The sequence below is a fragment of the Barbus barbus genome, assembly GCF_936440315.1.
Source record: "Barbus barbus genome assembly, chromosome: 1".
Taxonomy (NCBI): Eukaryota; Metazoa; Chordata; class Actinopteri; order Cypriniformes; family Cyprinidae; genus Barbus; species Barbus barbus.
In genome coordinates this window covers 6,812,341-6,840,062 of record NC_136729.1, presented here as the reverse complement: position 1 = coordinate 6,840,062, position 27,722 = coordinate 6,812,341, and the positions used below count along the sequence as shown (strand labels likewise).

The following is a 27,722-nucleotide window of genomic DNA, read 5'->3' as shown; positions in this document are numbered from 1 at the left end:
GAGAGACACATCCAGAGGAATAGGATAGAAAAATATGAAAAACGAATCATGATACTGAGAAACACATGCAAAGAAAAAGGCCGGTGCACATTCAACAGTCTGAAGAGTAAGAGATTTATTAGAATATGACTCCAGTTACACTTGATTCACACAATGCGCTCTGAACCTGAAGATATTTACAGGGTTCTACAGCGTGCTACTACACACAGTTCCTGTGTCGAAGGCGAGGTCACCGGACATTCGGCCAATCAAAGAAAAGGTCACATTCCAATGCCCTAATTACTGATCAGGTCAATTAACGAAATAGTTCACCAAAAAGCATCATGTCAAGTCTTTATTTACTCAAACCTCATGCCATTACAAACCCATATGCTGTTATTCTCACACAGTAATATCACATCATTTCATAATTTTCCTGTTGTATTGAGAAAATATCAGCATATGATTTGGATTGACATAAGGTGAGCAAATAAATGCCAGAAGCTTTGTTATTTGGTGAATTACTTCTGTAAGTTTCTGAATATATCATTGCAAAACTACAGCGGTAATAGGGATATAAATGTACATAGTTCAAAATCTATTCATGGTCGGAAAATAATGCTGTTGCAGATCTCTCAGGAACAAATGTTAGATCAAAAGTAGTAGTTGTGGAAAGTCACATGTGGAAAGGATCATTCTATTAATGTCATTCTTGTGTACAAATTAAATTTCTCTTAAAGGTGAAGTGTGTTATTTCTGTGGCACTAGTGGTACCAAACAGGTTTCTTAAACACTCCTACTGCCCCTTGTGTACTTTTCAGGGCAATCAATCTACCGATTGTTTACTTCTAGTTCAAGTTCAAGGAAAAGTTTCCATAAAAATGAACATTTGTTAAAAATGCATTCATCCTCATGCCAAAAACACAGCTTTTCACTTCACAAGATGTTAATTGATGGACTGGAGTGGTATGGATTATTGTGATGTATTTTTGGACTCTCATTCTGACGGCACCCATTCACTGTAGAGGATCCATGATATAATGCTAAATTTTTCCAAATCTGTTCTAAAGAAGATATAAACTCATCAACATCTTGGATGGCCTGAGAGTGAGTAAATGTTTGGCACATTTTCATTTTTGGGTGAATTATTTAATTAATATAGGATAAATTAACATAAGAAATTACACACTTTACCTTTAAGTGTCATGGAGCCATAAAAACAGACCACTGGTTTTGGTCAGGGTACAATAAATGCACTGTTATGTGATAAGCTGTGGTCATAAAGTGCTGCAGGGATGATTTTTGAAGGCCAACCCAGAAGTTTGCATCACCCTGGTTCCCTCAACAAAAACCCATTGGCTTTTGGATTATTGCAGAAAACAATCTCTGTAACCAACAAAAGTTCTTACACATTTTGTTCATTAAGATCTTCACAAATGAACACAGCTTTTATTAATTTTCAAGTCTAAATGCAATCACCAAAAGCAAAAAGCTAATTGTAGGCTATGAACAAACATGTTTGTATGAAGTTAGCATCCCCACCACTTAGCTTCCGACAACCCTTTCAATCTTAAATATGTAAAAGTTGGACAATTTGAGTGAATAGCTTGAAAGAAGATGATTATAAATGCAATGAGGCTGTGAAAGCAGACTTGAGAGTGCATCAGTTTGCCTGATTGCAAAGATGACGTTCAATTTCCATTTAGACACTTGTTAGCAATCGCCTTTTTAAGACAAGTAAAAGTTTGTCAATAGAAGGTTTCAGTTATGCATTTTAAGTCATAGAATAAAACGTGTAAATATTTTGAGCTCATGTTCATCGCAGACCTTATTTCAGACATTTAACCAAAAATCCATTAAAAAAAACGCACAAAAAAAACCATTGAAATGCTAAAATGCTCTTGTTTGAAGTCATTCCTGCAGCCTTTATAACATTCCCAGATTGATGATAAAAGAAAAACCTGCAAATATTCGTTTTTTAGCACAATGATTTTTTTTTTCTGTTTTTGCTCAGGCATTGCTCCAAAACCTTGTGAGCTGATTACATAGACAGCATTTAAGGCATCACAGGCTGTTCCAAAGAGCATCGTGCTTGTGCCAAACTCTTAATTGAGTTTCCTGTCTGCTTCACATGAGGAATGCTATCTGTATGACGCACACAGTTGCTGCCTATTTAGAGCGCACCAAATCAGTCACTAAGGGCTTAGGATGCTGCCTTAGATGATAGCTGACTATGTAGGCGTTAGACAAGCAATGCAGCTCATTAGTTTTAGAACAGCGTCTGAGTGCAATATTGTTTCTGATTAACAGGCTGTTTTCACTCAACGGCCCTACAGCTTGACTTCTCAGAATAATCACTCCCACAACGAGTGTCAAAAGTGAACATAATTAAGGTAAGCTCACAGTTTTCATTGTCAGGTCCATTTTGAGATCGGTCTGGTGAATAAATGCAAGAAAAACATTCGATTTTCAGAGAAAACTGAGCTAGTTGAAAGTGATTTGGCAATTCAAGTATACAGTATAATGATTAGTTATGATATAACAAGGCGAAGTATATATTATCACAATCAAAGAGAAAGCATCTATGTACTATGATATAATTGTTTGAAGTATTGTATTGTCATTAATACATAAACAATCAGAAGGAAATAAATTCATGTGTCACTATTCAAACAAAATCAGAAAACATCATTAATAGTGTCATTTTACTGTCCTCACATTGTAAAATCAAAACCCCACAACATTAAGGAATAATTTGCCTAAAAGTGAAAATTCTGTCAAACCTGTATGATATTTTTTCCGTGGAACACAAAAGGACAGTTTTTTGAAGAATTTTAAAAGGCTTTGAACTTTTTTCGCTCTAAATTGCATTATAAATATGCATTTCCCCTTGTAAATTGTACCTAAAATCGGCAGTCCCAGGTTTTTTGTTACCAGTTGAATATTTTAAATGTTTAACTTGGCACACAAATTATATAGACTACTTTTATGGTGTTTTTTTATTTTTTATTTTTTTTGTAAAAGGTCATTAAAAGCACAAAAAATCCATGGAAAAGCACACAAATTTTGATATGAGATGCGGGTGACCAAACAATGACAGACTTTTCATTTTTGTCCGAACTATTCCTTTAAGTTCTTATTGAACGCACAAACTATATTTACGCTATCTGAATATATCCTATTCCTTATAAAAAGGCATTGCACAGGCCCAAACATTCCAGTGATTTCCAAAGATAAATCCAACTCATCTTTAAAATATTCTGTCGGCGTATTCATCGAAAAATAACTCTCGTTAAAATTCTCGTAATCATTGTAAAGTAAAAAATATAATGCGCTTAAACATAAAGCTTTCCCTTTAGTTTCTATTGCAATACCAGAAAAAGAAACAGACATAAAACATATCAGTACATTATATTCCGGACTATAAAACAAGGGTGCATCTCCAAGGCCATCTACTACATAACAAATAATTTAGTCGAGTTATAAATATTGACAATGGTAAATAAAAAAGACACATCAAATTGCAATCCTTAACTCTTTGTTGTGATATATTTTGATTGACATTCCAGGAAAGTCTAAGGCCGGTGGCTGAAATCAGACCTAATTACAGACCTCCTCAAATGAAGTCCCATGTTTGTCCGAGTGAAACGAACACCATCTGACAGAAAAAAATAGAAACCTCAAGACTTCATGGTGCAAATGGGCACTACGATGACCAGTATCACAGTGCAGGCGGCCGCAGCAATCAATGCACCGATTTTACACGCCTTAGCTCTGCGAAACTCCGCCTCCTTGCGCTTGAGCAGCGAATCGTAGCCCGGCGTGTAGATGTCCTCCATCCAGTACTCCAGATTGTTGGGGTTGAGCGACTCCTGGACCTGCAGGGGAACAGAAAAAGGTGAGAGGTCCTGTTAAGAAAGGCGTCTGTGCAGAGCGGACCGTGATTGTGCTGTGAAATGAAGGCTGTGGAAGATGAATGGAGCCCTCGTCCAGTCGCCTCACTAACTGCAGACAGACTACTGAAGCAACACATTCCGTCGAGATGGAATTTTTCATCAAATTGCCATTTTAATTGAATACATGGTGAGCCGGTGAGAAAGAGGAACGCATGATACGACACTCGGTTCAGGATGAGAGAGAGAGATGTTCAGGTATGACAGCAGGGAAGATGGAAACAGTCAGACAAAAATAGCCAGAGCAGCTGAAGGGGACAGAACAACATTTTCTGAAGAAAGCACGAGTGGGGATTGTCTGTGGAGTAGTCACCATCAGGATGCTTGGGTGTTTTGGGCGGCTGCCAGCATGTTGCTGTACGGTTGCTGAGTGGTTTTGATTAGTTTTTGGCGTGTTATGTAGTTGCTCTTGTAAGTTGCTGTCAGAGTTGTATGGCATTTAGAGTTGAGTTGAGGTAGTAAACAGGATGCGGAACTGCAAATAAAATTTGATTCTTAGGAAGTATAACTGCAGGGGCGATTCTAGACACTTCAGCCCCCCTTATTTGTAAGAGGAAAAACTGAAAATCATGCCATTGAAATGCACTTTCATGAGATCAGGTTAAAAAATGAGTTCACTTTTGCCTCATCTTGAGCAAATACACACTATATTATGCCACAATGGCTGTCTTGACGAGTATCCAAGTAAACACAGTTGGTTACGTCTTAAATAAACAAACAGTTAAGAAAATATTGGAAGTGTGTCGTCCATGCATTTCTTATATTACGCTAATAAATGTTAGTCAAGCAACAAAAGAAAAACAGAGAATGACTCAATGTTCTTAACTAGCTATAAGCACAGTAAAATACAGTTTATTTAGGTCATTTGTATCGTTGTAGCTAATGGTCTCTCTAAGGGCCAAGCCCCCCAGAAGATGAAATCCTAGAACTGCCCCGTATAACTGGTCATATTACTGTAAAATAAAATTTGAAGTTTCATGGTTTATAGAGCAGAGAAACAGACAGATGGAATGACAGGATGCTAGAATGACAGAATGATAGATTAAATAATATGACAGAATGATAGAACAAACGAAAGAATGATAAATAGAACTAATGATAGACAGACAGACCAAATGGATGTTCCAAAAACAGATTGAATGATAGACAGAACAAACAATAGAAAGAACAGATAATAAGAACAACAGATAGAACAAATGATAGAACAAGCATACGTACAAAATATAGAACAATAGGCCATTAGATAGAACGAATGTCAGAACAGATGATAGATGGAATGAATGAGAGAACGGACAAATGAATGATAGATAGAGTTTTGCTCTTTAGATTGACAGAATGATGGAACAAATGACTGATAAAATAAACAGATGATAGATCAAAAGAAACAATAGATAGTACAAATGATAGAAAGACAGAAGCATAGAAAGAACTACGAAAAGAGAGATAGAATTATTAAATGATAGATAGAATAACAGAATCATAAATAGAATGAAGGAATACTCTTAAAAATAAAGGTTCCAAAAGGGTGTTTTTGCAGTGATGCCATAGAAGAACCAGTTTTGGTTCCCCAAACCTTCCTTCCTAAAATACCTATTTTGAAGAACATTTAAAAATCTAAAGAACCTTTTTCGACTATAAAGAACCTTTTCTTCATTTGAAAGGTTCCATGGATGTTCAAGGTTAAGCGAAAGTGCGATTGACTGTAAACATCAATGAAGCTGTTCATTTCAGCACAACAGATATCAGCAGCACTTTCAAGTGAACCGCTCGTTTTAGCAGGAAATTCAAGAAAAATCAATGTCTCCACAGGAGAGGGTAAGCTCACAGAAATGTTTACGCTTTAATTGTGTCCTTACACAGGGGCTATGGGATTCTAGCTTATAATTAGAACAACTTTAATGTAAAGCGAGCAGAGTCAAAGCTAACGAGCCAGAAGTCACTCAAAAATATCCAATGAAAATGACAGAGTACTCTGAAAGCTTGCTACAGGCCTACAATTAAAGAACATGGACATTTACATTCATTTCAGCAATCGACAGACACATTTCCAGCTATGCTATCAGAAAAAGTTAGCAGCACTACCACGCCTCAAACTCAAATTATAACAATTTAGCTGTCTAAAATTGCTCATCCAAAAATTTCAAAATAAACAAACATATAAATAAATACCTGTAATATTAATGTTGTTTATTGATTTGTTATTAAATAAACAAATAAATAAATGAAGGAAAGACAAACTTAAACTGGGACTGAATGATTTGTCTAAGCAATTTGTGACCCTGGACAACAAAACCAGCCATAAGGGTCACTTTTTTTCGAAATTGAGATATCGAACCAATAAGCTGAATAAATAAGCTTTCCACTGATGTATGGTTTGTTATGATAGGACAATATTTGGCCGAGATACAACTATTTGAAAATCTGGAATCTGAGGGTGCAAAATAAATCTAAATACTCAGAAAATCATCCAAATCGAAAATTGTCCAAATGAAGTTCTTAGCAATGCATATTACTAAACAACAACAAAAAAGTTTTGATATATTTACAGTAGGAAATTTACAAAATATCTTCATGGGACATGATCTTTACTTAATATCCTAATGATTTTTTGGCATAAAAGAAAAATTAATAATTCTGACACATGCAATGTATTTTAGGCTATTGTTACAAATATACCCTTGCAACTTAAGACTGGTTTTGTGGTCCATGGTCACATATGTCATTATAAGATGCCCACTTTATGGTCCATTTAATGTCAAGAGCACATTTTGCATCTGCACCACTCTGCTGCCATTTTCCATGCCTCTAATAACCATCCTCCAGGCACCTTTACAGCCAAAGTGTGTTAAATTTCGTCATTTGTCACATGTGGATTGGTTCTGAATATCAGATGCATTAATTTCAGTGCTAACTGGCAGCAGGATGCCGTCACCCATGACACTTTCCTCCGCTAAACTGAGCATTGTATAACTTAATGCACACTGAAGGTATTAACCATCGCTGTCTCCAATAAGCTCAGAGTAATCTTACATCAATACCAGCAGTGAGCAAGAAAGATAATCCGATTTTCTTGTGGAAAAAAACTCCATAATTTCATGAAGAAGGAAAACAGCAATCACTAGTTGTAGAAGTGACCAAGTTTGTTGGTTGTGTCTTATTGTCAACTACATAATTTCACACAAAAATGAAAATTTGCTGACATTTTACTGCCAAAAGTGACAGTTAAAAACGTCTTGATGTATTTGTTTGTTATAAACACGTTGCTTTTTGCTTCACAACACATTAACTGATGGACTGGAGTGGTGTGGATTATTTATGGATCATTGTGATGTTTTATCAGCTGTTTGGATTCTGACGGCACCCATTCACTGCAGAGCATCCATTGGTTCTACAAATCTTTTTTGATGAAGAAACAAGCTCATCTACATCCATCTTTAATTCATCATAGCCAGAAAAAGAATCTGCACAATTAACAAGCCTTATTCAAACAAAATGACATTATAAAGATCACCATTAAAGCTATCATTTAATATTAATCATTTATTACATTACCATTGTCTACTTTCTTACAGCATGATCAGTGATCTAGAGACTAATTAAACCCTAAAAGAGCTGGCTTGTAAAGTTCCAGGGAATAAACACTAATGTTATGTTGCAAATAATGCCTATTTAGAGATAAATTCTCAACAGCACCGAACTCTCCAGCGAGAGACCTGGGATTAATTACCTTATAAATCTCCCTCTCTGTAATTGCTATGGCAACAGAACTTTTACAAAGCCATCTAATGGGCCGTTCACACAGGATGTGTTCTTGTGTTCAGTCCGCACTGTTTTTTAATTGACCTGTACTTGTGAACACACACTTGTCAGTCTTTTTTGTAGTGTCAGGCTTCCCACACAACTCAGAAGTCAATCAAACAGAACACAAAGAAGATCTGTGGTACTTAAAAATAAATAAATATCTGTTATATTACTGTTTTAATTGTGTTTTTATTTTAATATTGATATTATTAAATATATGAAATAAATAAATAATATTAGTATTAGATTCATTAATTCACATTTGCATGTATACAATAAATAATAAATAATTAAAACTGTAATATTAATGTTATTTATAAATTTACATTTATTTTAATAGTAACCTTATTAAATACATTAATCACATAAATAAATAGTTCATATTAAATGTATTTTTTTTATTATTTAAGCCTTTCCAATTTGCATGTATGCAAATTTAATTTTAATAATATAATTTATTAATTAGAAAATAGTAAAAAATAATTCAAGTATTGTTTTTTTATTAATTTACATTTTATTTTATAGTAAAAAATAATTCAAGTATTGTTATTTATTAATTTCCATTTTATTTGAATACTAATATTAATACATTTATTAATTAAACACCTAAATAAACTGATTTAATTAAGATATTGATTTAATTAAATTTTTAATGCTAGTGTTTTTAATGCTTGCAACAATATCCAATATGTGGCAGGCTAAAATTTTATGCAAATACAAATATTATAGTTTTTGTACAATTGCATCCTTGCTGCATAAATCCAAAAACTCTATGCTTTGTCAGCCTCATCTTGTTGTTCAAGGTTCGAAAACGCTGTGCTGGGTCACTAAGAATCACTGGTACGTGGCATTGCTCAAGCTGTCTGCGTTCTGTATTTTTGACATTTTCTGCCTTTTCTCTGCTCCTCTCATGCTATGGTTGGGTAAGCAGGCCTTCAGAAAACCTACAGCCCTTGCAAATGGGCAAAATGAGAGATGCTCCCCTGCTTCGAGCCATATTTCCATGCACTGGGGTGAACATGTAACACAGATTTGATGCAAAGATGTAGGGCACATTTTAAAATTGCACCAGCCACCAAAGAGGCCAGCGATTTCTTTTCCTGTTCCATCTTACTTTTTTTTACTATGTTCAGTACAAGAACAGCTAGTTTTAAAGCCATCACTTGCTTTTGTCAATAAAATACTCCATAGATTATGCTATTGAATGAAAGAAGCTTGCTGAGTGCTGTCTCCTACACTAAAGTCTATTTAGTTGTCCTCTATCAATAGCATGCAATTATGTCTGGAGATAGTGAAGACAGATGAACATCATCTGAAACAGACAACTTTAAGCCTTCATCTACAACAAGCGCACAACGGATGGTTTTAAAGCCAATGTGAATACAAAAGGACCCTTTTTACTTTAATGCATGTTCCTTTGCAATCTTTTATCGAAACACAAAGGATCAAAATCCTACATACATTTTACAACTTTCAACAACTTCTTCTTGTTTACACCAATTAAAGCACCAACTTTTCACCTTTATATAAAGACTTCAGATTCATTTCTGTGAATCCTTTGTTCGTGTCAACAGATTGGTTCAGAAAACAATTCAGTGATTCTTTTAGGTCTCATCATGGCGTACGTGCCTCTCTCATACTCACTAAAACGCTCCTATGTGGTTATATTGTTTGTTCTTTTTGATTAAGTTTTATTAATGAGAATGCTTATTGCAACTGCTTATGCCACAGTTCATTTTGGTGTAGCAGTAGGCTAATAATGAATCATAACTTCAACTAATTTGCATTTACATTAAACAATACTAAAATAATTTAAATTATATGCCTAAAAAGGTTAATAGAATAAAATACATTTGTAAAAAGCTGTAAATGATACTCAGTTAAATGAGTTAGTGAGTCTTGTGTCTGAATGAATTTTTCAGAAAACAATTCATTGATTTTTGTAGTGATTCATATTACAAAATTTCACTAAAATTTTCCAGTAAAGCCATATGTACACCGGAATTCCTATATATCATGTTTTTGTCATGAATCAGTTCATAAAAACATACAATTTGCAATTATATTTTATGCATAATTTAATTTCAGTTACTCACCTAAAACATTTTTTCTTAAAATAAAATAAATGTTTGCAAAAAGCTGTAATAAATTATCTTATTTCCATATTTAACCATTCTTAATTAAATTAACTCTCAGACTGATTAAATCCAATTTTGAGCAAATCGTTTAATCTTAGGGTTAATGCATAAACAATTCAGTGATTCTTTCACATCAGTGATTTACATGTCTATCTTTAAAATATTGCACTAAAGCCATATGTACATCCAAATTACTGTATATAATTTTTAATAAGGATTTTTACTGCAATTTCTTGTAATTTTTGGTGCATCAGCTCTTAAGAACACATTTACAGGTTATATATAATTTAATCTGTATTATTCACCTATATGATAAATATAATCAAAAACATTTTTGTCATAAACAAATTTCCATATTAAACGGCTCTATGTTAAATGAATCAGTCAGTTATTGACTCAAGAACTCATTCAATCCAGTTAATGAACAACTCAATTATTCTACTGATTAAATGAATTTTTTTTATTTTTTTTTGGACAATGCAATCAAATCCTGGCCTACAGTTTTTCTCATTGAACATCCAGTTTCACTCAGAAATACGTCAGATTTCAGAAATTAATTTGTATGTAAACAGTATAGGATGTTTTAAGATTGAACACAATAGACACAAACACCAAACACCTGGATGAACGCCAGAGACAGATCCCCATTGAGGACCCCGCCACTTAGACAGCCATCGGAAAAGACCACTGGAACCAGCTGAGCCCATTCAATCTGACTTGCTGCAGTTTGGAACTGAACTGCTGGTTTGTTTGGCCAGAGGAGAATTGGCCCCCCGACTGAGCCTGGTTTCTCCCAAGATTTTTTCTCCATTCTGTCACCGATGGGAGTTTTGGTTCCTTGCCGCTGTCGCCTCTGGCTTGCTTAGTTGGGGACGCTTCATTTCCAGCGATATCGCCGACCTTATTGCAAAGACACTATTCAAACTTATTGACACTTTATTTTCCTTTTTTTTTTTGATATTGTGCAGTGCTTTGACACAATTTGCATTGTAAAAAGCGCTATATAAGTAAAGGTGACTTGACTTGACTTGACACAAAGGAGCGTTTTAACTTTCTCTCGCTCCTCATGAGAAATCAAGGTCAGTGAAACGTTTTCCTTTCCATGCAACAAAATGACGAATCTGTACTAATTAAAACTTAAAAATTACTATTGGGGAAGTCGTGGCCTAATGGTTAGAGAGTCGGACTCGTAACCGAAAGGTTGCGGGTTCGAGTCCCCGGCCGGCAGGGATTGTAGGTGGGGGAGTGAATGTCCAGCGCTCTCTCCACCCTCAATACCACGACTGAGGTGCCCTTGAGCAAGGCACCGAACCCCCAACTGCTCCCCGGGCGCTGCAGCATGGCTGCCCACTGCTCCGGGTGTGTGTTCACGGTGTGTGTGTGTGTGTGTGTGTGTGTGTGTGCATTTGTTCACTACTCACTGCTGTGTGTGTGCACTTGGATGGGTTAAACACAGAGCACCAATTTCGAGTATGGGTCACCATACTTGACAATACGTCACGACTTTACGACTTTACGACATGCTTTTCAAAATGTCTCAAAATCACCTACATAAACGAATGACCTCATTTCCATATTAAATGTTTCTCAGTTAAATAAGTCACTGAGTCGTTGACTCAAGGACCTCTCAGATTGATTCAATTCTAAATTTTAAACAAATCAATCAAACTGGATCAAGTGACTCACTAAAATAATTAATTAAATTCAAAACGCAATCATATTGCATACTACATTTATTCTCATAAAACATGGCGTTTCACTCAGAAATACTTCCGCAGTAATTGCACTGGACCCGCAGTCAATGACTGTGTACAGTGAGTGATTTTAATAAGGATCATTAATATTTCACAGCACACAAGGTCACCTACTGCACCGATGACCTTCAGCCACACCGCCAGCATGTGGCAGAGAAGCACTGATTGAAAGAAAATCGAAGCTGTCATTCCCATGCGCCTCAGCTTTTGGAGCTAATCCCACACACAGCAAAGCCTCAAAGAACTGAGAAAATGGACAAGATTGGCAAGGTTGCAATCACAGAGAGGTGGCCTCTCACCTGCAGGTCCAGAGCGCTGAGCTTGTTCTTGTCTCCTGAGTTGCGTTTGTACTCTTCAATGGTCCAGGAGGGCTGGGAGCGCTTGCCGTCGACGAGGCCGGTCAGCCGCAGGTCTGTGTAGAGAGGGCTGCCCTTCACGTGAGACTTGACGGCAGGAGGGAAGTGGTGTGGGCTGAATACCTGCTCCACCAGGTAAGAGTCCTTGGGCGGCTTTGAGGAGCGGTGGGCCTGGTGGGCGTCATACTGACGATCTGTCTGTAGGGGAGAAACGGGAGGAAGGTCACCGAGGAGGAAGCCTCGTATCTGTTCTGCTGATCTGAGGAGAACGTTAGATGCATTTTAAGACTGATGATACTGAAGACAAAACAAAAAGGGGGGTTTTAACCCTTTGTCACACCTCGTGAGCAAATGAAACATTTCCAAACGATCCTCTGTAATGCAGACGTAACAAAAAAGCTGGTGAATCTGTACTAATCAAAACTACTTTCATCCACATTCATGTCAAGCAACACTATTATTTTTTAACAAACCTTAAAGGGATAGTTCCAAAAATGAGAATTTGTTGTTGATGGTACTAAACATTTTTTCATACTATGGACCATCAAATATCTTCTTTGTGTTCAGTAGAAGAAAGAAACTCATAGAGATTTTGAACAACACGAGTAAATGATGACAGAATTTTCATTTTTGGTAAACTGTCCCTTTAAGTATTAAACTCTGATCGATACAATACTGGTTGGATCTTTGTGAAAGAATTTTCATATTTCATATTCATTTATCTGAATGTTTTAAATATTAATTTATTCCTGTGATGTAAAGCTGAATTTTCAGCATCATTGCTTCAGTCTTCAGAGTCACATGATCCCTCATAAATCATTCTAAAATGCTGATTTGCTGCTCAAGAAAATGTATTATTATCAATGTTGAAAACAGTTGTGATACTTCATTATTTTGTGGAAACCCCTTTTATCAGGATACTTTGATAAACAAAAAGTTTAAAAGAAGAGCATTTATTTGAAATAGAAATCTTTTGTAACATGAGGAAGCTTTTGTTTAAAGTCTTACTGTCACATTTAATCAATTTAATGCATCCTTGCTGAATAAAAGTATTAATCTCTTAAAAAATATATCTTTCTGACCCCAAATGTTTCAAAACTACTATAACATGAACTGCAAATGTTTGTGCGACCAACATGAATTAAACTATAAGTCATATACGTATGATACCACAACTGTGAACAATAGCATAAAGCACTTCTCAATTGTACAGTTTTCCCCAAAGTAAAAAAAATAAAAAATACAGTCTTATTTTGAAGAAGACTAATATTGTAGAGACTTGAGAGCGGCACCTACTGCATTACATGTTAACAACTTATTTGAACTCCTATAGCAGCTGGTCGGTCTTTAATGCTCTCAAGACAATAGCACAAAAACAAAAGAAGGTTTTTTTTCTGCAGTACTTCAGTTGTACATTCATCTACCGTTTTTTAAATGTTATTACTTTTTTCAAAACATTCAGGGAACATTCAAAAGTAACGTCACCATGATGATTGCAAAATAATGTTCACTTAACGTTCACAAGAGTAAAAAAAAAAAAAAAAAACATAAAACAGAATGTTTTGAACATTCAGAAGTAACATTTTAAAAACCTTAATGATAATATTAGCAAAACATTTTCAGACTATATTTTTTGTTAGTTGGGCTGGCAGTCACCTAAAACCCCCTAACATCATTATGTCAACTTTTGCACAAGGCAGACACCTCCTTTACTTCAGCAATTCAGAGTTATTTGACTTGTAGGACAAAAACGAGAAGCCGAACACCAGGGGAACACCAGGGGCCGATGCAAACACACCGCATCAGCTATAAGTATCAGCAAAAAGCATGCTGGCGCTGCATGAATCTAACTAGTAACGATGCATATATACGGCGCAAGCTGTCTTGTTTGTGGAGCAGGAGATGTGTGTTTGTCTCAGACCTTAGACTATTATAAAGAATAATATCTGAGTCAGGAGCTTATTCCTGTCCGGAGGGACACCGGAGTGCTGCAGCTTATACAACCTGAAACATTTGATTATCATGAACTGGGTCATTCTACAAAACGAGCGCCATTAGTGTGTAAAAAATAACTTTAATAATAAGCAGCTGATGCAGCTTGTACCATGTTTATGCATTTTTCTAAACATAATTTAGTAACTTTGTATTTTTTTTCATAAGGATGATATTTTTAGCTTGTTTCCATTTGTTGTATTAGTAAATAGGCACCATATAAAACAGAAATACTGTTATTAACAGATATCCCTTTCTAAATTAACTATCCCATAAATTAAAAAAACAAAACAAAAAAACGTTCTAATGACACTGCTATCATTTCAAGAAGTCATTGTCAACCTGCACCATGATCTTATGATTAAAAAGTGGATTGTTGACATTTTTAGAAGCTAAAATTATTATATTTACAAAATATGTTTCACAAATGCAATGCTAATTTGCATTCATAAAGTTGATATTTTTGCAACCACAAATCTGCAATGGCATTTTTTGTGTGGATTTGGGACTATTTTGAGACTTTCTTTACAAGAACACGTTTACAAATTAACACTTTTCTTTAGTTCTGTTCAGTCAATGAGATGTGAGTTTGAAGTCTAGCCAATTATTATAAACCTTGCTTAATGTTTTGAGGCATTTTGTAGTTTCACCACCTTCAGCAAAAAAAAGTCAATAAGCATATTGCGTTCACCATACAGCATATGCATCTATATAATTTATATCAGGTCCCAGGCTTCACAGTGGACATACCCAAAAATGCCCTTAGACCAAACACTGAAATATACAATTACCTGCAGGTGATTTTGTGCCAAAATCCCACAGGGTTTGCCTGGAAAAGATAAGGAAAATGTTTTCTCTAACATCAGGACAGACTGGGGCCTATTTTCTGGCTGTAACCCACCAGTTAGGGACTATATTATCTAAATAATTTTAATATAATTGCAGTATTCATGCTCTGCAATGTCATTTTTGTCTCTCTGCCTCTGTACAGTTTGTATCTCTTCTACAAAAACCCACCCACGTTCTTCTTGTTCTCTCCCTCTCGGTTACAATTTAAGGTAAGGTGTTGTTCTGTCTGAGGTGAATATTAAAAAAAGCCACAGGACTGCGAGCCGAAGAGTGTAATGTTGATCCACCTCCTGTTTTCCAGCAGGGAAAGACTAATCAAACAACCACAGATGCAAATGAGGGAGGGCCAACTGAGAGAAGGAAAAATATTGTCTTTCTGATATTTATACGAGGTATAGGTTATTCCTCACCGGAAAAAAGCTGCATTGATATAATATGTGCTGCAGGTTAGACTCAATGTCATACAGACGACTGTGACTCACTCAAGACTCAAATTTAATTATCTAACCACAAGCATTCTGTATTTATTCCTACACACTGTAACATAACCAACACATTACAAGTTATACATCAATGTATTGTGGCATTGCAGTAAATTAAAACTCTTTATTGCTGTTGTAAATTCATTAAGTGTAATCTCACTGAGCCACAATATCATTAGTGTTGTTGCTAGAATCATTATTACAAGTGCTCATAATTAGTAGTCGTTTGAAACGATGTAAACTTTGAAGCACTGACATGTAGCTGTTTATGCAAAGGCAATATGCGCTGATGAAGAGCTGATAAAATGTAGAAACTGTAACTTGAATGCAATGTAAGTCGCTTTGGATAAAAGCATCTGCTAAATGCGTAAATGTAATGTAAATGTGATGATTTTAAATCAAGTTTAATCTGAAGTACTAAAATTACTAAAATGGAAACTAAAAATAAAGCTAATAAACAAAAGCACATAACAAAATTACTATAATAAATATTATAATGGTATATAACAATGCTAAAATTAATTAATTGAAGTTGTAAGTACTATATTTAAAATAAATAGAAAGCTAAATAAAAAATAAATAACCAAAAAGCAAAAAACATAAGTGCATAAAATTACTAAAACTAAAATTAAAAAGAAAACTAAAACTATCAAATCAAAAGACAATTCAAAATATTCATAAATAAACTAAGTTGTTAATGTACTAAAACTGGAAAATAAATTAAAACATTTTTTTTCAAAACAAAGTATTAAACATAAAATAGCACAAAATTACTAAACTGAACAAAAAAAAATATTTTAACTAAAAATAAAGAACAAAATTTAATTAAAAAAATAATAAATACTATAATAGTATAAAAATAATTTTAAAATATACTGAAAAATTAATTAAAGCTAAATATAAATATTAAAAAACAAAGTATACTAAACATAACGAATGCACATAAAGCTACTAAAACTTAAACTAAAATTAAAAATGAAAACTAAAATTCATGAACAAAAGCTGATTCAAAATGATTAACAAATAATACTGTAACAGTATACAGATAATGCTAAAATACAGTGTGCTTAAACAATCAGAAAACTTTAGGCAACCAATTATCAAAATATTGGCATTCAACCACAACAACCTGTTGTGCCAGTGAGATTAGCACAGGAAACCCCTTCACAATTGCAAATATATAGTCCTTAATTTTGTCATCTAAACCCATCAGCCTATTCAGAGCACCTCTCTTCAGTACATACTTTGTCCAACACAGTTTTAATTTGAATGGGCACACACACGGGAAGTCGTGGCCTAATGGTTAGAGAGCCGGACTCGTAATCTAAAGGTTGCGGGTTCGAGTCTCGGGCCGGCAGGGATTGTAGGTGGGGGGAGTGAATGTCCAGCTCTCTCTCCACCCTCAATACCACGACTGAGGTGCCCTTGAGCAAGGCACCGAACCCCCAACTGCTCCCCGGGCGCCGCAGCATAAATGGCTGCCCACTGCTCCGGGTGTATGTTCACGGTGTGTGTGTGTTCACTGCTGTGTGTGTGCACGTTGGATGGGTTAAATGCAGAGTACGAATTCCGAGTATGGGTCACCATACTTGGCTGAATGTCACTTCACTTCACTTCACTTCAATCTTAATTAAAACCTCATTGAAGATAGCCTTCAATGAAGCGACTAAAAGCACTGCTTGTTTATACTCCACCAGCCAAATATTTAAAGTGTGCATTTAGCTTGACCACTACTGGCATGAGCGTATCGCTTGGCTAGCTGGCACTTTTGTTTGGGCTTAAAGAAAAAAAAGGTTTATGTTGCCCTTTATCAAGGGCACTTTGTGAGAAGGAACGGATGTTGTGCTAAGTGCCTGTCTGGAAATTACAGTTCTCTCATATCTTCTGGCTTCACTGGCTGCACTCTCACATGAAGTTGTGCTAAAAGGCTGGTGTAACAACTTCATGTGAATTAGATGCAGGGTGATACAGACAGAAAGAAAATCAAAGAGAGTGACAGGATGCATACAGTAAGACTCACATTAACCCAGAAAAACATTTACCAAAACATTCACAGCTGAACAGATGTGTGGCAGAAGAGCTGTTTGCTTCGAATCCCATTGACAGCGCTGATTTCAAAAACATGAAAGCAATGCTTTTAAATGAAAGATGAAGACAAAAAGTAAAAAAATTTAAAATAGAATAAAAAAAAAGCTTCTACCTCACAAATGTCAAGAAATGTATTTGCAGTTCTCTTCTGCTATTGGTCAGACAGACAGATAGCGGTAGCACTTTATTTTACAGTACGTGTACTTCCCTGGTACATACATGGTAAATATCTTGCACCTACAGGCAAATGAGTGGTAACACAAGGCACTTACCTGAGGTATATGTACATGGTAACAAATAAGAAACACAGCTGTACTTAACAGTCGTACATGCATGGTAATTAGTTTGTACATACAGACAAGTGTGGGTAAGAACGGTCACTTACAGGTAGTGCCCGTACATGGGAACTAATTAGATACTTTACTGTACTTACTAATGTACAAACCCGATTCCAAAAAAGTTAGGACACTGTACAAATTACGAATAAAAAAGGAATGCAATACTTTACAAATCTCATAAACTTATATTTTATTCACAATAGAATATAGATAACATATCAAATGTTGAAAGTGAGACATTTTGAAATGTCATGCCAAATATTGGCTCATTTTGGATTTCATGAGAGCTACACATTCCAAAAAAGTTGGGACAGGTAGCAATAAGAGGCCGGAAAAGTTAAATGTACATATAAGGAACAGCTGGAGGACCAATTTGCAACTTATTAGGTCAATTGGCAACATGATTGGGTATAAAAAGAGCCTCTCAGAGTAGCAGTGTCTCTCAGAAGTCAAGATGGCAAGAGGATCACCAATTCCCCCAATGCTGCGGCGAAAAATAGTGGAGCAATATCAGAAAGGAGTTTCTCAGAGAAAAATTGCAAAGAGTTTGAAGTTATCATCATCTACAGTGCATAATATCATCCAAAGATTCAGAGAATCTGTAACAATCTCTGTGCGTAAGGGTCAAGGCCGGAAAACTATACTGGATGCCCGTGATCTTCGGGCCCTTAGACGGCACTGCATCACATACAGGTGTAAGGCTGGTGCCAATATGTCTGATCAACCCCTCGACGAAACAAAAGGCCCTCCTGAAAATTAACACTTGAACTATCTCCTGCAGATGTAAAAGGAACTTCAGAGATGCAGCACACAGTGCAGCTCACACTTCACACACACTATTTCCCCTTCACCCCCCCTCCTCCTCCTCACCTAAAATACACTAAAAACCTATGCAATGTTATGTATGCACAAGAAGTAACTATACATGTTTGATATCATTTAAAGTGTCCCTGTGCGCCTGGTAAAATGGTCTCATTCTCCCAACCATAATGAAAAGCTAAAAGAAGTTATAAAATATGAGAAAAGTCATGTGTCTCTTAAAAAGGTGTTTTGCTCCCCCAGATCCCCCATTCAGACTATACCTCCTGTATGTAAAACAAGAACCCTTTCAAGTACAAATTCTGATCTCACGGTGTGAATCCCTCAACAGGGAACCAAATTGTAATTATAAAGACAGACGCCACCATTTGGTAAGAATATTGAATTAGCTGGGTATATAAGGAAAAGGTGCAAAAACGTTCGGGGAGTCTGTAAGCTGACTTCCCACACAAATGCTGTGTGTAGTTTTGTTGACAGGTAATAATTTCTACAAATTCCTCTATTTCTGAATTGTTGTTATGACATGTTCAACTGATGATTTTATTCTTATGAATTGGATTTTGAATTATTGCTTCATTACCTGATCAATAAATTGTAAACGTTTGATTGTATTCTGACCGACTCTGAGATTTGTTTTCCCAAGTAGATTGTCGGATTCGTATATTTCCACAAGTTTGCGTCAGGGATTAGTGACGACTAATACCCAATACCTAAATTCACGTGTGCTTGGATGAGGAGACGAGTAAGTTTCTGTCTAGAATCAGCAGATGCTGTTTGATCAGCCTAGATCTGAATGCGTCGATGACCTCTGTTCTAATTTAATGTTACTTTACATAAGTTTACGTGGGAAAAGCCACGAGCTTGGCCAGACAAAGCCATTTTGAAGAAAGGTAAAGTTGATCGACTAATGTTCTTAAATGGTGGTCAAAGGAAGACTCTACTAAAGTAAACGATTGAATTAAGTTCCTGAGGGGCATCCAAGGGGGCTAAGTATTACATATCTTCGATTGTGCACGTGGGAATACGGCAAATCTCAGATATTTAGCCAAATACCTCTGTTTTGGGTCATTGGAACTGACAAAATTGTGCCGGAGACCTGGTGAGGAACTCGAAGCGATATAGTTTCCTGATCTAAGCGGGTAAAGTATAATCAGAGTTTAACAGAACAATCAAATATTCGTTCACTTTAATGATGCACAGATATCATTAAAACCTTTTCATTTATGGAGTCAGATGAAACAACGAGTTATTACATGTGAAAGAAATATATTGCATTTAATCTTGTTGTGTTGCTAAAAGGAAAGACAAGCAATACGCAGAGAAACCTTCCTCGTATTATTGGGAACCTCCATTGGACCAATAGACGAGCCTTACACAGGAATGCTACTGTAATGGAAATCACAACATGGGCTCAGGAATACTTCCAGAAAACATTGTCGGTGAACACAATCCACCGTGCTTGTGGATTTTTTGAAACTCTATAGGTCAAAAAAGAAGCCATATATAAACATGATCCAGAAGCGCAGGCGTTTTCTCTGGGCCAAGGCTTATTTAAAATGGACTGTGGCAAAGTGGAAAACTGTTCTGTGGTCAGACGAATCAAAATTTGAAGTTCTTTTTGGAAAATAGGGACGCCATGTCATCCGGACTAAAGAGGACAAGGATAACCCAAGTTGTTATCAGCGCTCAGTTCAGAAGCCTGCATCTCTGATGGTATGGGGTTGCATGAGTGCGTGTGGCATGGGCAGCTTACACATCTGGAAAGGCACCATCAATGCTGAAAGGTATATCCAAGTTCTAGAACAACATATGCTCCCATCCAGACGTTGTCTCTTTCAGGGAAAGAGACAACGTTTTCCAACATGACAATGCCAGACCACATACTGCATCAATTACAACATCATGGCTGCGTAGGAGGAGGATCCAGGTACTGAAATGGCCAGCCTGCAGTCCAGATATTTCACCCATAGAAAACATTTGGCGCATCATAAAGAGGAAGATGCAACAAAGAAGACCTAAGACAGTTGAGCAACTAGAAGCCTGTATTAGACAAGAATGGGACAACATTCCTATTCCTAAACTTGAGCAACTTGTCTCCTCAGTCCCCAGACGTTTGCAGACTGTTATAAAAGAAGAGGGGATGCCACACAGTGGTAAACATGGCCTTGTCCCAACTTTTTTGAGATGTGTTGATGCCATGAAATTTAAAATAAACTTATTTTTCCCTTAAAATGATACATTTTCTCAGTTTAAACATTTGATATGTCATCTATGTTGTATTCTGAATAAAATATTGACATTTGAAACTACCACATCATTGCATTCTGTTTTTATTCCAATTTGTACAGTATCCCAACTTTTTTGGAATCGGGTTTGTATATACATGGTAAATATGTAGTACTTACGGACAAGTAGGTACAAACAGGCATGTTCTTACAGTATCCGTATATGGTAAATAATAAGACATTACTGTACATACTAAAGATATGTACATGGTAAATATGTAGCACCTATGGAAAAATTTGCTATTATGTGGTAACAAACAAGGCACATACGGTCCTTGGTATACACGTGGTAAATGCGTAGTACTTAAACAAGTGTGTGTTAATATTAAATTGCCCTCCACAACAGTGCTTACAAAGTTTGAAGTATTGGTAATTCCTGGGTAATGTTTATGTAAAATGGAGCACTTTATTTTACAGTCATATTTCCATACACTTACTATGTACCATCTACCATCAATTACTCAATAAGTACCTTGGTCCATGTTTATACCCCCAACTTGAGCACCGTATAACTTATTCTGTACATTAACTAATAGGTACATACACCAGTACTTACATAGTAAGCAGTAAGTAACCAAACACAAACAAATAAAAAGAACAAGATAAAACCATAACAGAACAGAATAAACAGCACAGATCAGAACAAGATAGAACCTTAACATGATATAACAAATTAAATAGCAGAGGAAATAAATAAAACAGAAAAAAATAGAACCATAACATAACATGCAAAATAACATTACGTAAAACATAACATAAATAGCACAAAATAGAACCATAACATAACATTTAACATAACTCATCACTGATAACCCTGTAAAAGCATGGTCTTGTTCCTGTTTTCCTCCTGCATGTAATCAGGGATGGAAACCCGCTCTCCATTACCCATAGAGAGACAACTGTATCCAGCTTGCCTACTAAAGACTTAGGTCATGATATTCTTTCACTTCACTTTTATGTGGCATCCCATGCAAACGTCATCAGAAATAAATCACCAGAAACTGATTTCCTGCTTTTTTGACACCATGAGTCCTCCTACTTTCTTAAAGCAGTGTACAAAGAAACACATTCATCTGCCTTGCCGTATTCATGGAATCCTTTTCAATGCTGCAGAGCACTGAAGCTTCAGCCCATAGATGTGTCAACATATTAACTCGAGACCTTAACTCGAGACCTGGTAAATACTTTACAGGACCAATTTGCCATGAAATCTCTGTTCCTCTGGGGGGATTGAAATAAAATTGTCAGCAATTGTCATATTCCCTGTTGTGCCCTGCACTCAGTCTGTGCCCCCCTCTGGGCTAAAGTACAGCTAGGGTAGAATAGGTAAATTGTGTGATAATTGCACCATAAGAGACCATGACTGTATTATTAGAGATCTGATATTAAAGCTAGACTGCTTCCAAAACAACATGTCTGCTTGTATTTTGGGAAGTGATGGAGGGTAATTGTGCATAACCACCTAGGGGTGTCAACCATTGCAAAACCACGCAAGGGTGTAGGAGAAATCTGACAACCTTCTCAGCCTGGCGTATGAACATCAAGTAGGTGACATAACATTGTTCTAGTAGCTGTGACTGATTTACTGAAAACCAGGTGAGTGGGCGCTAGCATAAATATGTTTACCCCTTACCGATAGTGTGTTTGTTTAATCCATTGATTGTCAGTGCTGGATTTTTGTCTTTGCATGGCAACCAAGCTCTTGAAACATAATGACTATTGCCTAAAAATGTTATCAGGGCCTGAAATCGATATTTTAACGTTTCTGTTCCTCTGTATTATTACCGTTCCGAAACCGGGTCGAGTAGAAAAAAATAACGGTTAATACCATTATTTTAAAAATAGTCTTTGCCTATAATAATAATAATCATAATAAAGTACAGTGTTTTCTTTGCACAAAAAGAAAAAGAAAGAAAGAAAAAAAAATACAGAAAGAGATGGTATCTTAACCCGCTGCGCTTAGTCACAGCCAATACAGCATCATCATCTAGATTTTTACATTTCTAAATGTAGGCTACTAAACAAAAGAAAAAAATCTATTAATGCTTTAAAGACATTAAAGTATTTTTTTAAGATATTTAAAAATGTTTGCTGCAAATTGTTAAAAAAAAAACGCTACTTGTATAAAATTGCGTATTGAGGAAAAAAAAACCCCAAAGGCTAAGCCGCATCGCATTTTATTAGGCTATTATTCAGAAATTATGTAGGCTAAAATGTCGGTAAATCAAAAATGTTTACAAACATTATAAACACAGTTATTAGTTTCTCGCCACAACAAATCCTCTAAACTTCAGGCTGCTATAAAAGGCTATAAAAACGTCAATCCTAAAACAAATTAAAGGTGAAACTTATGCCTTCCTCTCTCACTCGGTACGAATCCAAATGTTTCCATATTCTCGACGTATACTAAAATATTATTTATTGGCTTTTACTTTCATTGACTTAAAACATCATCCTTCACATTGGTAATAACAGCACAATGAGGCGGTACGCTGAACGCAGCAGATTGGACAACGGAGCACTGTAACTTTTTGCATGTTGAATCCATCTTACAATGTCATCGGATAAACTCTAACGCCGGTGTTCTGACGATTTGTGCTACCCTGTCAGATTTTGCTACCTCCCATTAAAACAGATGGTAGCAGAATTCATTGCCATTGCGACTAGAGTTCACAGCTGAGCGTGGACGGGCATTTCACTCGCTGGATGCGTCAGCATCACATTTGCATAGTCTGTACTACTTGAATTCCTGATTGGTTGACAGCAAATTTCAAATATTAAATGGAACAATAAAATAACGTTATTAACCGGTTAATGGCCATTTAAAATTTTCGATTCTGTTCGGAACTATAAAATTTGATTCCGGTTTCCGGTTTCTGTTCCAGTAAAAATTTTGTTCTTTTCCAGTTTTCGTTTTCGTTCCTTGAACCGGTTCAGAGCCCTGAATGTTATACCCTAGTAATTAATGAATGGAATATAATGGTAGATTTGCTAAAATGTATCCCACAGCAGCTCATGTGCAGACTAAATCCAACAGGATGCAACGTTGGGCACCAAGTCTTGATTTTACCATAACCACAAGGTATAGCCTGATTTACATCTCACTAACTTTACATGTATGCATTTCAAGTCAATTCATTTTAAGGCACTGCGCATAATCAATGCTTTTTCAAAGCACCTTCAGAATAACAATTTGCTTTCAAAAAGTACATGCAATGTAGTATCAGTTCTGAGCTCAACATGGCGTAAGTCATTTCAGTCAGTTTGTTGACAAAGTAAGATTTCTGTCCATTTTGGATTTAGACCGATGACTCTTGTGATCGAATTAGTCTGTTTTGCCAATAGGTCGTTAAAAAGAGATCCACCAATCTAGTGATTCAGTCAATGTGATAGCAATGCAATGCAGAACCTGGGGTACAATGCTCACAACAGCAAATTCAACATGCAGTAAGGACAAAAAAAAAAGTGCAGTATACACGTTTGTTACCTCTCTGGATTTCCTATGTCTGTCCTTGCCTTCACTATGCCGGTCTCTTTCTTTCCCTTCTTCCCCTGTGTGCCCAGAGTAAGAAACAGTCCTCCTATCTCGAGGTGAGTTGGTGATGCTGGGCACTTTGGATTCAGTGGCGCTGTTCTCCTCGTTTAGCGACCTGGATGACCTGCGTGTGAAAGCGCTCTTCTTTAAAGCTTTAACCCTCAGGCTTTCACTTCCATCAGCCTCCGAGCAGCACCATTCTGGACTTTTTTCCACCTTCATGTTGTGTCCAGTGGTGTGACACTGGAAAACGTGAGGCGAGAGGTTCGCCTCGGTTTTAATCTGTTCCATGAGGCCATTATCACTTGATTTCCCATTAGCCTCCGGTTCTTGAATTTTCTCATCCAGTCTAGTAAGCTTTGAGAGGACCTGAGAGATCTCCCCTCGCACCCCTGAAAGAGACTCGAGCTTCTTCTCAATCTCGCCAATCCTGAGTACTAGCTTGCAGACACTTTCTTTGAGCTCATCATCCGAGTTCTCCAGTGACTGGAAGAGGCGGTCGAGCTTGATCCCGGTTTTGCCCAGCTTGACAGTGTTGCGATCAGGTGAGCTGTCCCCATCTGATTTCATCACCTGAGACAGTGAGCCGTTGCTGTTGTAGCACGATGACTGCACAACTCCGAGAGAGTCGCAAACGCTCATGTCATCCAGAAAGCGAAAGATGTCACTGATATCGTCGCTGACAATCTCGGAGTCTTCATCTGAGTGTTTTAAGGGTGGCCTCTCTCCATATTTGTTGTGACTGGAGTAATCTTTCGCTTTCTTACTTTCGGATTGTTCCGTCTGGGTCCCAACACTCATGCCATTGTCCACATTGCTCGACTGAAGTGATGGACAGTTGATGCTCTTGTCCTTGTACCTTTTCCCAAACTCTCTTTTCTCAACACTGGATCCACAAGCCACAGAAGACATCTCTTTTGTTTTGGTTCCATTGGACTTCTTGGGGAAACCTGAGGGAGAGGCAGTGGGCTTATCCTTTGCACACGGAAAGTGCTGATCGTTTTCCATGGTGCTGATGTTATGACGGTGATTCTCCTTTACCACTTTGCCATTTAAAAAGGACCTCGCAAAGTCAGGACCTTCTTCGGTATTGAGACTCAAGCTCTTGACAGGCCAGACTGGTTGTTTTCTATGCTTGCTCGAAGTCCTCCTGTTGCTCACGCACTCGGAGACCGTTGTAGGTCCAAAGTAAGTGGACGCTTGCAAGTCATCCAGGCTCTCATGCTTCACCCGTGATTTGTTTTGAATGGGTGAGCTGACGGGTTCAAAGTAAGGGTTGCTGTACGGCAGCTCGAAACTGTGATTGAAGAAAGTGGGAGGCTTGCTCAGCTCCCTCCTGTGGTGGTACTCGCCACCAGCTTTGGGATTAGCTCTGCACTCCTTAGTGATCACATGGGGTGAAAAGGCAACAAGGTTGTGGAAATCCTCTTTGAAGATATTTCGCTTTTGCACACACGAGTGCACGGTGAAAGGCTCTCCGCTGGACATGAAAACATCCTTAATCCCTGGGTTGGCATGGAGAGATTCCTGGTCCGTTGTTGACTCGCTGTCAATGTCCATGGGGAAGTAAGTGCTCTGCATCTCGCACGGAGGAGGACTGATGCTGGGGTACTGTGGCAGATGCTGTAGTTTATCCAGCGATGCTGCCCTACATTTCAGATCCTTGGATACTCCCAAGAGGAAGTTGGATTCTGAGGTTGGTATAAACTGCTGGCAGTTATTGCAGTCAGATTTTGGGCAGGGTGACTTCCGAGAGATGTGATGACCCCTGGTGTCCATGAGGTTGTACCCCCTGTCGTTATCGTTGAAGTTATACACATCCGTATCAGATCGACAGGACTCAAAGGACTGGTTCTTGTGAAACTTGGGTCTCCGACCCATTGGAAGCTTGTCTTTGGCCATACCTCCATTCATCTGGATGAGATTAAACATAGTGACAATGTCCGCCGCCACCATGAGCTTCTTGGACTGTGTGTCCTCCACCGAGCACCTCATCTTGTCTTTGAATAAGGTTGCAGGGAAAGCTGGATCCAAGCATGCTGTGTAGAACAGCAGACTCCTCAGCTTAGCCAAATGGACCAAGTCAAACCTGGCACACAGGGACTTGCAAAGGTCTTGGTATGAAACGGTGCTATACTTAGTATCCAATTCCTCCAAAATCCTCACAAGGAAGAGGGAATACTCTGGCATGGCATCCATTGCTGTTTTGATTCTTGATTTTGTGAGGAAAGGACAGCCTGCAGGGGACAGATGAATGATTAGTGACTGAAGAAATGTGAGCCATCTGCCAAACTACCGTAAAAATCATATCAAGATACAGGACTGTAACTATCATAGACATAATCAGAATATTGATTGATCAGTATGGGGGTTTCAATGACATTTACAATGGGATCTAAAAGTCTGAGACTATAGTATTCAAAACTTTTAGGATTTTTTTAAAGAAAATTAAGACAAAGAAATGTTATGGCATAAATGAATACAAAATACTTGAGATTCTGCACTATTTCTACATTTGTGACATTAATTATGTGACACCCTTATGCAAAAGATCAGATTTTCATGCTTCAGTTAAAGCACAAGATGCTCTTTGCTGCTCAAATCATGCTGGATAATCTTGTACAGTCTATGTCAGCTCAAGTTCGTTCTGTCTTTAAAACAATTCTGAGAGATTCTAAAATTATGCATATGTTTACTTACTGAAATAATACTAATTATAGTGCTTGTGATTAAAAAGCATTATATGACTAATAGCTCAGACAGCTGATCTGGAAGAATTTGATGAGAAATATTCAAGTTCATATTAATTCAGATCTACAGACTTTGGTACCATTAGCAAATATGAGCACAGTTTCAGATATTGTTTAGATCTCTTCTGAATCTCTATAGAAGACATTATCTCAGGAGAACATTTTAAAAATGTTAAAGCAAAAGTCTCCATTTGCTCTCCATTGACCTTAATGCTGTCGAGGAGAAACAATATGAAATAAATCACATTTGTAATTTTTCTTACCTGTGCATTTGGTCCCTCCGATCTTGAATATAAAAGAAAGGAAACAGATAATTATTTGCAATGGAAATCTTATATAAAAAGCTGAACTACTGAATTAAATGCACTGATGCATAAAGAAACAAGTGTTTTACATATGTAACTGCCGTTTCAGTTGCATAATAGGACTGTAAATTAATTTGCACTGCAAGTATGCATCTATTAAAATCCTTTCTCCAAGCCTCAGAAAAAAAAAATCGAGTGGGGAAAAAAAGCAGGATAAATGAGTACATTCACAATCACGAGACTGTGCTGAAAAGGGGGATTTAAAATAATCTCATAACAATGTGAAAATACAACATTT

The 27,722-nt window shown here is 36.9% G+C and overlaps 1 protein-coding gene across 1 annotated transcript; it reads right to left on the bottom strand.

The window, feature by feature from the left end:
• Positions 1-3,659: 3,659 nt before the first annotated feature.
• LOC306869107 (major intrinsically disordered Notch2-binding receptor 1-like) lies at positions 3,660-26,568 on the bottom strand (the record flags this gene model as incomplete). Its single annotated transcript, XM_079415719.1, has 3 exons — positions 3,660-3,857; positions 11,925-12,179; positions 24,322-26,568. 3 exons carry the CDS (start codon positions 26,566-26,568, stop codon positions 3,660-3,662), a joined length of 2,700 nt encoding a protein of 899 aa, XP_079271845.1.
• Between the last annotated feature and the right edge of the window lie 1,154 nt (positions 26,569-27,722).